Genomic DNA, 15,482 nt, shown 5'->3' on the forward strand with positions numbered 1-15,482 from the left:
GGAGGCGGGAGAACCGGAGCTGAAAGGCAGCACTGCAATTTGCTCTTCGATGCTGGCCAGAGACGAAGGGGGAGGCAAGGCGTGCGAATGGGTTCAGACAGAAGGGGAGAACATGTGTAAGGGTGAGAGGACACTCTGCTATCACAGAAAGACGGAGTTCATCGGGGGAAGAACAGATGTGGGGTTGGGCGTGGAAATGGGCAATAGCAGAAAGGAGGAATCACAGAAGGGTGGTTAGCCACACTCTGGTGTCTGGGCCAGATCCTGTCATCACCTTCAGTGTGGTAAGAAGATGGGGTGTGTCTGCTCTGCAGGACTCGCAGAGTGTGGGATGTTAGCAGTTCGTGGAGAGTTGTTGTCTTGGTCCTGGTAAGTGGCGAGAAGTTCTGAAATACGGTGAAGCAGCAAGGCTGCAAGCAAAGTTCTAGATTTGGGAGGCATTTCTGAAATTGAATCAGCAAGAGTGGAGAACCAACTGGATGTGAGGTGCCACTGGCTGATGCCTACCGAGAAGCCCTGCTTATCTGAAAGCTTGAAGATCAGTGAATTTGTAGAAGAGCATCAGCCTAAGCTGGTTCAGCCCATGGGAGGAGTTGTGACAAAACCAAGTGAATCATGTAGAGTTTAAATATGGATTTAGGGTTGCAATTTAAATCTAGAGTATTGACTGCTTCAGCTGGCCTAATTGAAAATGGGAGTGTGGAAGGGGTGCAAAGAAAGAAGGGAAAGAGGAAGAGAGGAGGAGAGGAAAGGCAGAGGAGAGGAGTAAAGAAGGGATTGGGTAGCAGAGAAGACAGAGAAGGAGAGGGAAGAAAAGAGAGAGTAGAGGAGAGAGGACTGCTGAGGAAAGACAGTCTGCTATTACTACTATTTGAAAGGTCCACACAAGAATCCATAGTAGTGGTCATGGTGATGCTCTCTGTTCAGTGACCATTCTATGATCTTCAGCACATGGTGGCCATACTATGCTGCCATTGCTAAAATGTTACCCATCTTGAATGCTGACTTCTGGGTAGAGTTTGTTTTCACTATAATTCCCTGCCTCTACTGCATATAGGTTCCTACATCTTAAATAAACAATGTAAAATAAAGGTATCTTGGTCCTCAGGAACCCCAGCGCTGAAGTCACAGAGCTAGACAGGAACTCTGACTGAAGCACACAGGGAATCTTGGCCAGACTAATTAGTCTTGCTGAACTACTTTTCTCATCGGTTAATTGGGGGGTGAATAACGGCCCCTCTTTGACTAATGCAAAGCAACATACAAATGCATGGCCTTCCAATGTTAATGATCACTAACAACACACTTTAATGTTAGGTTTGATGAGAAACAAAAAGGGAAATTGGTTTTTCCTATACTTGAGGACTGAAGAAGGCAAGCATACAGAACTGCCTAAAGGTAAAATGAACAGTGGGAAATGCCCTTTGTGGGTGGTGGGGATGTTTGAAGATGAAGCAGACTGAGGATCATTTACCTTTGAGAGCTGTTGCCAATCAAAACCAAACCTAACTTGTAGCCTCGTTCCCTTAATAAATAAAACAAAACTGAACTTCAGGCCTTACAGCCACCAATCTCAGCACAGATTAGGTATTCAATTCTTGCTAAGCTGAAATGGGTGTATGTGTGAGAGAAAATACAATAAAATTCTTGGGGTTCAAAGCAGCAACATGGAAGAATAAAGGAAGGGAGAAGCCAATTCCCTGGCAGGAGAGCTGTGGTTATATGGTAATATCCAACTTCACAAAGCCTGGGATGGGAGTTATGGCAATAAGCGGATTTACAGCTTTAGACTTTACACCTTTCAAGTTATGTTGAAGATTAAAACCAAGCAGAAAGGGGTGGCCATCACCCAACTTTCAAAATATCAAAACCAGCCCTAGTTGGTTGAAAACTAATTTTTACAGCCGTTATTTCCTGGGCATTTTTCTGTGGTGAGACTGTAAGTACAAGGTCTTTTATGATGTCTGTTTGGGTCCCAAACAACAGACCATGTATGCCCACGATCACTCTTAAATCATAAGCAGCTGCCATAAGGAAGTAATTAATGGGCTCTAACACTCAGGGAAATTTTGGAAAAATTCAAACGTTGCAGAAGAAAGACTGGCATGGCTCAATGGAGTCAGGGGCTGGTGAGACAGTGGAACCTGGGGCCATTTTCTCTGCTTGCTTTTCTTACCCTATATGTGGACATTACTGTCCTCGTTCATGAAACAGGAGAGGCCCCTTCTCCAATGCTGGTCCTGTGCTTCTTTAACACTAACAGGCTGTGCAAATGCCTCTAGCTTTCAATGTGGCTCTTCCTCATCCTTGTATTATTTTTTAAAGGTCCAATTAAATGAACTCCGTGGTAAGAGATTTGAAATCCCAAATACCAATTTGTGGAAAGAAAGTACAATCTCCCTCAAACTGCCACAGGGAACCCCACTATTTCACACCCAGCATAAGCTCTCCTATGACACTCTCACTGCGTGCAGTAGGACTCAAAATGGTTTCAGAATACAAATTCGAATGGGTTTAGATACAGTCATCCCTTTTGTTTTTAGTTAGGATGCAAAATGACAGGTTTCCTTACACAGCATTTCACATAAATACACATACATCACTGTACCTTACTCATTTGCCCACCCTTTGTTCTCAATCTCTCTCTCTCCAAACCCCTCCTCTCTCAAACCCCCTCTCTGAACTCCTCCTTTGTCTCTGCATGTGTGTGTGTAGGTGTATGTGTGTGTGGTTAAATCTCGATTTTGTATAGTATATTTTTCCTCTAAGCCCTGGGTTTAATTTACAGCCACCTATTTCAGCATGTTTCCTAATATTCTATCCAAACATCGTTTTTGTTCAAGTGATTTAGGCCTTGTTTGAAGGCCATTTGACTTTTTTTTTTTTGCTTCATTTGTCATATCATCTAAAGCAATATAGATTTTATGAAATGCAACTGAGCACAACCCAAGGAAGAAGGCCAAGGAGATATTCAGAAGAATGAAAAACAAACCCCAAAAAACTAAAAATAATTTTTAAAAAATTTAAAAAAAAAACCCCAACTGTCGGGGGGGCTGGGAGCCTGACTCTCAGGTCTTGGCCATGAGTTTGATTGACTTCCAATGTAAGTAGGATCTCCCTCTCGCTGGCTGATGGCCAACATGACCACAGAGCTTTTCATCTGAATGTCGACTCCCAGAGCTTCGTATTTAGATTCTTCATTCTCATCACTCTTCTCTCCAGGGACAGACTGTTAGACATCACACCTACCAATGTGCTTTCTTCCTCCCTTGCCCAGGCCTACTCATCCTTTTCTTCACTTGCCACTTCTAGCAGTGGGACCATTTCCATCCCCCTGCATTCTCCTCCACCATCTTCAAGAGTACAAATTTGCCTTTTCCTGAAGCCAAGGGGAGGACACGTTGCCTTTGCCCACCAACGGCTCCTGTTCATGTCCTGTTTTCTTCCTTACTATTTCCATTAGCTTCCCCTAAAGAACAGATTAGTCACACAAAGGCAGGAAATTAGATTTAAGGAAAAAGGAAAGGTAGCAAGAAGTCATGTTTTTACAGTCTGGCTCCAGGAAAAATAAAAGCACAGGAGTTAAAGCACATGTTGTTCCTTGCTGGGAGGGCATTTCTTTCCAATAAGAGAAGAAAGCTGAGCCACAGAAGGGAAGCCACTGAGTCCTGGGAGGGAGATATCCTGGGCTAAACTAAGCTAAATAAACGGAAGCCCTGGGGAGGAAGGGTTGACAAAACTCATCAGTGTTCACATCACCAAAATTTGTTCTTAAACCTTTTCTTCTCACTATGCTCCCTTCACTGGATATCAAATATACCCTCAAGGCTCCAGCCACTACCTGCCTTCCGTCCTCAGCTTCTTTTTTTCCAAGCTGCAATCCTGTATCTTCAACTGCTCACCAGATGTTTGAGCCAACGCAGACCATCATGGGCTCAGGTTCCACTTTCTCCAACTGAATTTTTCAGTGTCTGCTGTTATGAGACCATCGTGATTCCCCACTTTCCTATTTTTGTTAAGCACACCATTACAGCTGCAAGCCGAAAACTCTGTGTTTATATCTGGCTCAGTAGATTTAACCCAGGGCTCAGGCCTACAGATTTCACTTGTACAACTTCTCTTGGGTCCGCCCTATCTCCCCATTTTAGTTGCTGGTACCCTGTTCTTGGATAACCAGAATAGTCTACTACACAAGCTTCTTGTGACCTTAACTCACTCTACCCTACATTCTCTCATCAAATTAAATTTTCTGTGTGGGTACACTGGTTTACATTGATAATCTCAACTACTGGGAGGATAAGACAGAAAGATTAGTAGAGCTTAGAAATTTGGGGCTACCCTGGGCAACACAGTGAGCTAAATACATTCTTCAGCTTATATCATCCTTAGCTCAAAACATTTCAGGGGCCTGTTTTCCAGCCCACAATGGCAAACTCTGGGAAACAACCCTTAGAAATAGCAAAAGACATCAGGCAAAAGTCTACTGAGCATCAGGACAACCCGTCTGGACCACCAACCGGTCAAAGATCTTGTGCTTCCCGGTAGGATATGAAGTAGGGAGCATATCACCCTTTGAAATAGGCTCTCCTAAGAACGGAACCAGCTCTGCTGCAGAAGGTCAGATAATGAGTTAAATAATATCTCAGGCAGTAATTAGACCAACTCACAATGTGAGACGTTCTATATATAGCACAAACATTCTAGAACAAGTGATGCCATGGGGAAAAGAAAAGGACACGGCAAAGCACAAGAGAATAAGAGACACTAAACACTGAATAACAACAATAATTAAGTCCCAAGTGCAGAAAAGTTTATAATAACTGAGGAAATCTGAATTTGCTATGGGCATTGATTTTGTTAGAAATGTTAATGAAATGATGGTCATGATTGTAAATGCCCTACCACAGACTCACATTTCAGCCCAGGCAGATGAAATGACATGGTATGGATTTAAGCTTAAGTCAAACTAGTAAAAATAACAGTATACCATGTGTTTAGCATGTTAGGGGTCCTGGGTTCAAGTCCTGGCACAAAACCCTAACAATAAAATAAAGGGATTCATTAAACAAGATTAGCAATTGATATTTCCAAATCTGGGTGGTGATTTTAAGGATGCTCCCTATACTTCTGAGACTATCTGAAAAGCTCTTCATGCAATTATATTTAAATTTTTGTCTCTTTGGAGACAATGTACAGCCTGCTCTCACCTGTAACTTATGATCCTCCTGCTTTAACCTCCCAAACACTGTAGCTACAGGTATATGCCATGACATGGCTAAAAAGTCCGTTTTAAAAACCCTTCAAATCCCTACCGAAAGAAACTCTTAAGACACGTTCTTTCTAGCCTGCTGTTATTTCTCTTTCTAACCTGCCTCCCTTGCCTCAGTTTCCCCTAAGGATCCTCCCCAATCCATGCTTGAACACCAACTGGTCTCTGAAAGACCCCCTGTCTGAATCTTGGCATCTTTGCAGATGTCACTGTCTCCGGAATCGTCGTTATTACTTTGCTGTGAAGTGCGACAGCACCTGCCAGCCTGAGCTGTGAAGCTGACTGGGGAAAGTTAAACGTATAATCTGGAGTTGCTGGAAGAGAATTCTTTTTCTTACGGAAAAGTCTCATCCCACATGCCTGCAAGCACTTCTGCCTTCCTAAGTTTATCCAACTCTCCTTCGGAAATGCTCTTTAATTTCTAACTCCTGAAGCCTGTGTGCTACTTTCGTGACAGCTGACTGACGCAGCCGGGGTCAGGGCTTGTGTCTCACTCAGCTAACAGGACCCCTGGTGGCAGGAGAAGCACTGGAAAATCACGCTGACTTTGGAGACCTTTACCTACACTACTAGCACAGGACCGCTGGCAAGTCAGTTAACATCCCAGAGCTTCAGTTCCTATGAAAGGGATAAATAATTACCGCCTGTGGACTCAGTACGTGACAAATACCCAACAGGCCTGTTAACAGGTTCCGAGAAACTGAAGTTCAGCCTTATTAGGGCCAAAACGAGCATTTCACAAACAACTTGGTCACAATCAAGCATTATACCTCTGTGTCCAATATATTCGCAGTGGCTGTTTCTGAGGATTCTGTGAGATTTCAGTCTGAACTCAGAAGCAGTAAACAACCGTGCATAGCTTCAAGGGAATGAAATGAGCCCTGTTTTGTTGTTGGTTTCCCTTCATGTCTCACATGAGGAAAACAAAGGCATATCACTCCTGGAACCATGTCAATGCTGCCACCCCCAACACATGTGCGCACGCACACACACAGACACACACACACACACACACACACACACACACACACCTATGGCTGTTAATCACTGCCTGCCTCTGAGGGAACCAGTGGCAATGCTCCACATGGCTGATCATTTTGCTTCCTTTCTTTGGTGGGCTTTCATCTGGGTCTTCTGACCCATGGAGATCCTTGGGTCCACTTTTTGTTGGAGTTCAAAACTAACTCTTCCTTCCCCACTGACTTCTCTTCTCTAGAGAGCCCATTCAATTCCACAGTCACCTCTTACTTACTCACTGTCCCTAAAATTCTGCTTATTGGTATATATGGGTACATTGCTCTGATCTCAGATACCTGGTCCATCCCTAAAACCTGATTAGTTTTCTCCTGAGAAATCGCATGGTCTTTACTCAAGATTCTGCTGGCCCAGGAGGAAATTGTACGTTAGAAGGCTTTCTTCTGGAGAGATGCAGAGCCTTGAGGCTCTGCAATTACAGCATGAGCTGGGTGGCAGAATCTACCTTTCCTTTGCTGAGCTGTGTGTACAGTGCTCACGTTACACACATGTAAACGGTGGTGCTGGGTTTACTACGAGAGTAAACTTTCTCTCAGAAACTCAAAACTCTACCATGCATTTTCCAAACTGCACAACAGTCAAGGTTACTAGATCAGAGGTTGTGTAAGGTCAAAAGAAAGTAATAATTGTTGATATTTATTTACTATGTCCACTGAACACATGGTAAACAAATAGGTTTGTTTTTTGTTTTTTGTTTTGTTTTTTTTTTTTTTTTTTGGAGGGGAACACCAATCCACCCACAAAACTTTCAAGCCCAAATTTACCCTGCAAGATGTGCAGGGATAAAGATAGAGCAGATAGAATAGAGATTGAGGGAATGTCCAACCAAGGCCTGGCCCAACCAAAGACCCACCCTGTTGGAGAGTGCCAACTCCTGACACTATGAAAGATAATCTGATAAGCTTGCAGACAAGAGCCTGACAGAGTTGCCCTCTGAGAGACTGCCCAGCAGTGCCTCAAACCAGATGCTGAGACTCACAGCCAAACATTGGTTGATGCAAAGGGATTCTTGTAGAAAAGTGGGAGGAAAAAGAAAAGGATCTGGAGGTGACAGGAGCTCCACAGAAGACCAACAGAGCCAACTAACCAGGCCCCAATCAGGTTTGCTGAGGCTGAAGCATCAAGGACCATGCATAGACTTGACCTAGAACCTTCCTACAAAATATAGCCAATGAGAAGCTTAGACTTCATGTGGGTCCTCAAGTAAGGGAAGTGGGGACTGTATCTGACATGGACTCTCTTGCCAGCTTTTTGTTCACTTTCCCCTGGCCGGTCTGCCTTGCCAGGCCATAGGGGAGGAGGACACACTCAGCCCTGATGCAAATTGATGAGCTGTGACTTTTTGAGCTGGGGTGAATGGTGGGGGATTTTCTGAAAAATAGAGGAGAAAGGAGGGGGAGGGGAGAGAGTAGGACAGGGAGGAGAAGAGAGATAGGGCTACAACCAGGATGTAAAGTGAATAATTTTGTTCCTTGGGTACATATATGTATAGTATATGTCTGCACACATGTTATATATGTGTATGTACATGTTTGTGTATGTGTGCAGGTGTGTGCACAGCTGTGAGGTGGAGATCAAAGGAGAACACTGGGTGTATGCTCTATCACTCTCTACATCTTTCCTTGAGGCAGAGCAGTTAGTGGGCTCCAGTGATCTTCTTGATTCTGAGCCCTATGGTGCTGGGTCATAGATCTCATTCCTCAGCTTCTCCTGAAGGTACTGAAGAGTCAGCGCCATGTCCTCATGCTTGGGAAGTGAGCATTCTTACCCACTGAGTTTTCATCCCAACCTCTTCATTCTATTCATGTTTTTGTAAAGAGAAATTTCGTTGAGGGTGAGTTACTAAAATAGATCTGTTCTGATTTAAGAGCATAAAAATTTAGCATCAAATGTACTGGTCATTTGGGAAGAAGAGTGAGGAACACAGCCAGATAGAAAGGCTAAGTTTTACCTAGCGAGGGAGTAGACCTGCACTCGCTATGCTAATCAAAGTTGTTTCAAAATCTGAAACCGTTCAAAGCATATTATGCCACTAAAGAATATTCGGAACACCTGTAACTGTGTAGGTAGCATTCTGTTTTATAGAGAGACCTCAAATGTGACCATCGTACCCAACAATAACTAATCAGTCTTCGACTTCTTTAATTTATCCACAGCTACACATATTGAGTCCATTATTTCCTTCTGTTTTTCCAGCAGGTGAAGGACCACCTGCAAGGACAGTATGCAGCAGCAGAAGGACGTCAGGTCTTTATGGCTGTGCTGAAGGAAGAAGGCATGCAGCAGGAATTTACAAAGGCCTTTAATCCCAACACCTGTGTGTGCCATAGACCGCTTGGGCTGCTTCATTAAGTTATGTATTGAATCAAATCATTCTCCCTTCATGCTGAAAAGCTGAGGCATTAAGCTAGAAAAATTGCCCAAAGTCACACCATTAGTAAATGGTAGAATGTCAACCCAGGTGTCTGCCTCCGGAACGCTGAGCCACTCCCGCAACTCTGTGCCTCGTGTTTCATATGCTTCTTTAAAAGGAGACTGCAGAAGGCTGACATCTTCAGTGGGTTTATCGGGTGCACATAAAATTATCGTTAAATGTGAATTACTAAATACGTATCTATTAAGCAGAGTTTACGGAGGGGTTTGGGGTAGAGCTCAGGGACAGAGCATCTGACCAGCGTGGGCAGCGCTTTGAGTTCAGTCCTTGCTACTAGACAAAAATTGTATTATGCGTTTTCTATCAACACTGTATGGAGAGACTGGGATTAAAAAACAACAACAACAACAAAAAAAAAAACAAGGGGCTCTGAGAATGAAAAAACTAAGGGTAACAGCTTCCATGAGATAAAGTAATAGACAGTCAGCTTAATTATTCATGGAACACTACAGGTTACCCACATTAATTCAGATGAAATGAGAGGTAATATATTTCTTAGGAAATACAGCATAAAGTTGGCAATGGAAGCTCTTTAATTAATTTAGTTGGAAATAATTCTGTATTCTACACTATTTAAATACATGAATGTGCATGTGAAATAAAGACATATGGATTACAGTAAAATAAAGAAATAGTTATACCATATAAGCTCTTAATAATACAACCCATCTGGAGTACAATGGAGTCTTTCATGCCACAATGCCAATGACACTTAATTAGATTCCCCAAACTCTAAAGCATTCGGGCTTGTAGTATCATTCTCACTGTTTTATAATAACAATAAAATATACTTTGCAAGACTATTGAGTTTATCCAGGTGATGATACATTGCTGGTTTGACACAGCAGTGAGTGAAATCGGGGCTTTCTACACACCCATGTGCACAAAGGCATGCACACATTTTTCAAATTTCTTAGAGAATGCATGTGCCCTCCTTCTGCCCCCAAATCAGACTATGTGAATCTGGAAAAAGCTGGACTGAAACACAAATATGAAATATGGGAATTGCTAAAGTGTTAGGTTAGAAGGAGCTTTGTACATAATTTAGAACATATGACTAGAAAGCTCAATACTGCCCCACAGTACAATTTTTTACCCCAGAAGAACTCTTTACAGTGCATATACAGCTTGAGTTTACAGTTTCATAAAGCCTTGAGAAACGACAACGATAGTATTAGAACAGAGAAAAGAAGCAAATGGGTACTTAGGGAAAGAGGGCATAGCGACATCTTCAACTTCTTTCCAAGTGTATCTGCAAACACAAATGGAAGCTGCACGCCTCCCTGTGCAGTTGTCTGATGGAATTTGCTTGTGGTTTGCTCTTACATTTTTTTTCTCACTGGGTAATACAGAATTACAACATGCACACCACTTTAGTGCTCAAAATTCCTAAGGGAATTACAGCTACTTTATGTTCACATGCAACTCCAAAGAAGAATTATGAAGAGGGCTCTGAGATTCAAAACAACAACATCAACAATTACAAAACAAAACAAAAACAAAACATGTTTAGGCAAGAAGAGTTTGATTGTGAAAATCAAAACCAAAGCTTTGAACCCTACAATTAAATTACTATATGTGATGTAGTAAGTTAGATGTGGAAGAAAGTAAAGATGATGGAAAGCACAGATCCTGCATTGAAGATTAAAAAAATAAATAAATAAAAAGTATGTTAAGGAAAAGAAAGCTGGAGAAATGGCTTAGTCTTTAAGAGCACTGACTGCTCTTCCGGAGGACCAGAGTTCAATTCCTAAGACCCATGTGTTAGATGACAACCATCTGTAACTGTGGTTCTGACGCCCTCTTCTGCTCTCCATGGGCACCAGAAATGCCAGTGGTATACAGATACATACGCAGGTAAAATACCATACACATAAAACATAGCAATATTTTTAATAAAAAATGAGAGAGAGAAATGATTAGAAATAACTACAATGACCCAAAGGAGAATAACAGAGTTCATTTTTTCCTGAGTGCTTACCACGTACAGGTATCACATGAGCTATTTTATGTATGACACTTTAACTTTTACAACATGTATTAACAAAGGACACTGTCTTACACATGCGGACAGCGCTACCACAGTGAATAAGTAATTCAGACAGGAGGCAGAGGCTAAGAGTGACACAGCCTGGATCTGACTTGTACCATGTCTAACTGGAAGTCCATGCTCTCTTCTTTAAGCACAATATACTCTAACAAGCTGCATAGATAACTTTTTTGTGGGAATATGGGAAAGGAAGAAAATCTCTTCAGTAAAGAAGAAAATTATCTTGTGTTTGGATATGTGAACACGAGGTTTAAGAGGAAGGAGTCCCAAGAAAGGAGAAAAAAAAAGCAACCACTTAGAATAGAAAATGTAAATGGTTCAATTTGGTCTACGTGAAGCATAGGGTTCATGAAGAACATAAATGAAAATCAGTGGAAGGTGAGACAACAGGCCAAATCAGGAGGCTCTGTCACACTCTAGACAGAGAACACATTAAGACTCAAATGTTTGGCATCAGGAAAGGGACATTATCAAAGCCATGGTAGAAAAATGTATCTGGTCAACAGAGGTGATAGGATCCCCACTGATTTCTCTCAGCCCAGCCTTCAGTGCCTCCATTTGTCAGGGGAAAGCCAAATATTCACCCTGCTGACTTGCTCCCCACAGCTCATTTGCTCCCTGTCACACCAATGTGAAGAATTGCAATGGGGACGGATACAGGAGAAATCTAAAATCTTACCAGGTATGCTGTAAGCTAAAGGGATTTAGTCATCCCCACCTGACATTAGCAGTGCCATTGTGTTTACAGGACCGTAGCCCTGACTTTGACAACAGGCAGGAGGAAGAAACAGAGGGAGACCCGGGACAAGAAGAGCAACATAAAAAGGGAGTAAGGGAGGAAGTCAGTAAATGATTCAACAAGAACAGAGAATCCAGCATCTGGACAGAAACCCAACACACCAGGACCATATGTTGAACAAGGTTCAGATCCCACGTTATCTGCAAGGTGCCATAAACAGGGTGCCTTAAACATCACATGGTTGCTAGAACTTGGGGTCATACAGGCACAGGCAATACTCACAGGTGGGGTCAAAGTCATCCTCAGAAGTCCTGGGTCTGGGGCATTTAAGAAACTTCACATTTGAGTTTTGGGCAGGGTGACAATATGGATCTATTTGCGTTTTCCTACATGTAGACCTCCAGTTAGACCTGTACCATTTTTTGAAGATGCTGTCTTTTTTTCTATTGTATTGATTTTGGCTCCTTATCAAATCAGGTATGCATAGGTGTGTGGGTCTATTTCTGAGTCTTTGATTTGATTCCATTGATCTATGTCTATGCCAGTACCATGCAGGTTTTATTATTATTGCTTTGTAGTGTAGCTTGAGGTCAGGGTTCTGTTAACTTGAAATGACTTGGACTACAAGAGGAAAAGCTAAAAATAACGAGGGCATTCTCCTCACCAATATAAATTAAAATAAATAAATAAGAGAGATCTGATAGACTAGGGTCTATCAGATAGTAGGGGAGGAGGACCTCCCCTATCAATGGACTAGGGGAGGAGATAGGGTGTAAGAAGGAGGGAAGGTGGGCCAGAAAGGAGATGAGGGAGGGGGCTATAACTGGGATACAAAGTAAATAAATTGTAAATAATGATGATGATGATAATGATAATACTGTCAAAAATAAAGAACTTCAAGGTACCAAAAAAAGAGCCTAACTTTTCTTCCAGGTTAATGTGAAAGGAGGACTGTACTGCAGTAAGTGTGGTTTCTGCTTGTATTATTACTCAACCTTCTAGCTAGAGCTAAGAGTAACTGTTCATACTGTATAGAATGAAGACTAACATATAAGAAATAACTCCAATACAGCCACTTTTGATGTGAACTGACAGACTAAGATCAGAAAGGAGAGGAGAACCTCCCCTATTAGTGGACTTGGGGAGTGGCATGCAAGCAGAGGGAGGAGGGAGGGTGGGATTGGGAGGGGAGGAGGGAGGGGCTTATGGGGGGATGCAGAATGAATAAAGTGTAATTGATGAAAAATTTAAAAAATATATATATATAAGTTAAGAAAAATAAAAAAAATAAAAGAAAATTGAGAAAAAAAAAAGAAATAACTCCTGACACCGACTACAAAGTTACCATAAAATGGCTTATCAGGGAACAATCTAGGGCAGAAGCGGGGTTCACACATCACAGGAAAGAAGATGGACTGGAACACAGCAAGTAACTGCATCACTTACAGGGGTTACAGTGTTAAAGGAAAGCATCCTCTTTAACGCCCAACTCCTCTCGATAGCATCCTGCTACCGAGGAGTACGGAGGCTTTTGAGTTTGAATTTGCTACACTACAGATAGGAGCTTGCTTCATTTCTATAATTCTATCTTTGTATGTGTTCCCCACCTCTTAAAAATGTTTTTCTTTCTTCCTTCAGTATGATTTAGAGTTCAAAAGACTGCCTGTCGGCTGCATTTGTGCTTACTTATAAATCATGTCTGCAGCAGTTGGAGAACAAAGTCAGTACCCGACTACACTGAGTCGGAAGCAGCTAGCAGGATACTTCAGTGTATATAATGAGTCTGTGGGCTTGCAGCCTGCATTAGGACTTGATTAATCAGCATCTGAGGCAAACCAGCCCACGTGAACAAGTCGCCATGCCTGGAAGAGCTTGGGCATTGGCTTGGGTCAGTTAAGAGTCTCGTTCTGTGGGAGGGAAGGAGGCTACCTTAAGCCGTAACTTGCCATCCGGCCCAGCAGGTGAAGTGACTCCCTCAACCCTGAAGTGTCTCCCGGCTTCACTCCTGGAAAACAGCCAGCCTCCTGGGTACTGTCACAATTACCAGGTCATAGTGGTTTTTCCTTTTTTTTTTTTTTTCAATTCTTTGAAAAGAATTGAAGGAAAACATCCCCACTAGGAAAATCCTAAATTGGGGTTAATTAGTCAGGAAAGAGATCACTTACCTGAGGACCAGGCTGACCCTGAAATTGGAAAAGAAGAAAAAACAATTATAAAATTGATGTCTATGATGGATATTTTCAATATATGTTTTTAACATGCTGATATCTAAAATCGTTCTAAACATCTTTAAAATATGTCTAAAGACAATAATATGAATAACTTCATATTGGATCTTAAATCTTTGTATCCTGTGAATTGAGAGCCCTGGGATCAGGGGTGCTGCACACTTGAGTGATTCAGGATGCGGCAGCATTTAGCTGGGGAGGGGAATGTCAGGGGGTATTACCCCCATGTTACAGTAACGTGTGAGTGGGCCACCGCGAGGGCAAACCTCCCAGCATAGATAACTGCTGACCTACATGTCCTGACCTGGCAGAGCTACAGTTCCAAGGAGTCCGTGGACTTTTCCATTGTTCCAGCATTTTGAGGTTTTTTTGTTTTATCTTTAATAACACCTTCCTTTTACTTTGCATAATCAAATGTTCTAAAAGGTATGTAAGGGATCTTTGGAGGATTATAATGCACCCTTATTCCTCTAACAGTCAATAGATAATGACCTCTGATCAATCTTATTCATTTCGAACGACACATTTTTTTTATCCTTAAGTTGATGAAAATCTCCCAACAGTGTAATCACAAATGCTTCCAAGGAAAATCAACTGGGAACAAAAGCATTGATGACACACAACATGCACAAACTCTCCAACTGAGTTTTCAGTCAAACGAGACTAAATGAAAGACACAGAATCTTCCAAAATAACTAAATAGACTTCTGGGGTAAGCTGGCAGAGTAGAAGCTGCCTCTCTGTACATCAGAAATCGCAGAGTGGGACAGAGCAGCTGGCTGAGAAGAGAGAGACACTCGGGCAATGTGGAGACAAGAGCACACAACACCTGCCTCCCAGCTCTCAGCCATCCCCGTAAGGCGCTGGCTCTGGTGAAGACACTGGCAGTCTAACCCACAGTCCTCAGAAGTGTTGAATGTAGTGTGTGTCGGGGGTGGGGGTGGGGGGTGGGGATCTGCTGTGACAGTGGCTTCCTGTGTGGGTCAGCCTATGTTTGAAAAGTCTGTGGCCTACTTGCCATTCTGAGAGGAGTTCTCTATTAAAGAGCTTCCCGGGAGCCTGATAAGTCAAAGATCCTGGAATTAACCTGCCATCACCTTTAGAAGAAGTAAGTGGCAAGTGGCAGTAACAGATTCAATGAGGGCTAGACACAAACAGAAGGCTCAGCGAGCAGGAGGCTCATTGGTGAAGGATCCTGGGGTTGTGGCCCTGCCTTTGTGATGGCAATGCCTTCGTTGGCAGTGAGCAAAATAACTGATAGCCCAAGGCTCAGACTCCATGGTCACCCCTGGCAACCTTCTCCCTCCTGCAGGGTGTTCAGTACTGAGCAGGATCGGAAAGCTGTATAGCACAAGCGACACCACAACATCTCAGTCCTCTACCTGCTTCTGCTCACACACAGCACACTTGGTAAACACCCCGTGGCTTAGACCTTAGCCACACAGATGGACACGCTGTGCAGTCTCATGTGAGAGACAGCTGAAAAGCTAAGAATGCTTAGAGGTACCCCGTGTCTGCAAAGACAGGTGGCTGCAGCCCCGAGCAGTTCAGACCACTCCAGGTACAGCACCAGCTTGAGCAGGATCAGAGATGCAGCTCTACCTTCAACCAGCCACCCCTCTGCCTAGCAGGACGGCAAGAAGAAGCACTCCATTATGTTGATATTATACTCTGGGTAAGTTGGATTCACAAGACTAAGTCTCATAACAAATATTAGATTACAAGTA

At 42.8% G+C, this 15,482-nt stretch overlaps 1 protein-coding gene across 1 annotated transcript in view; it reads right to left on the reverse strand.

Moving 5' to 3' along the window:
• Col25a1 (collagen type XXV alpha 1 chain) overlaps positions 1 to 15,482 on the reverse strand; it is a 406,766-nt gene that overhangs the window by 157,627 nt on the left and 233,657 nt on the right. Inside the window, exon 5 of the mRNA XM_060392693.1 lies at positions 13,693 to 13,710. Within this exon, the coding sequence (XP_060248676.1) occupies positions 13,693 to 13,710 (18 nt within the window). The remainder of the gene's footprint in view (positions 1 to 13,692; positions 13,711 to 15,482) is intronic.

The sequence above is a fragment of the Meriones unguiculatus genome, chromosome 10, assembly GCF_030254825.1.
Source record: "Meriones unguiculatus strain TT.TT164.6M chromosome 10, Bangor_MerUng_6.1, whole genome shotgun sequence".
Lineage (NCBI taxonomy): Eukaryota > Metazoa > Chordata > Mammalia > Rodentia > Muridae > Meriones > Meriones unguiculatus.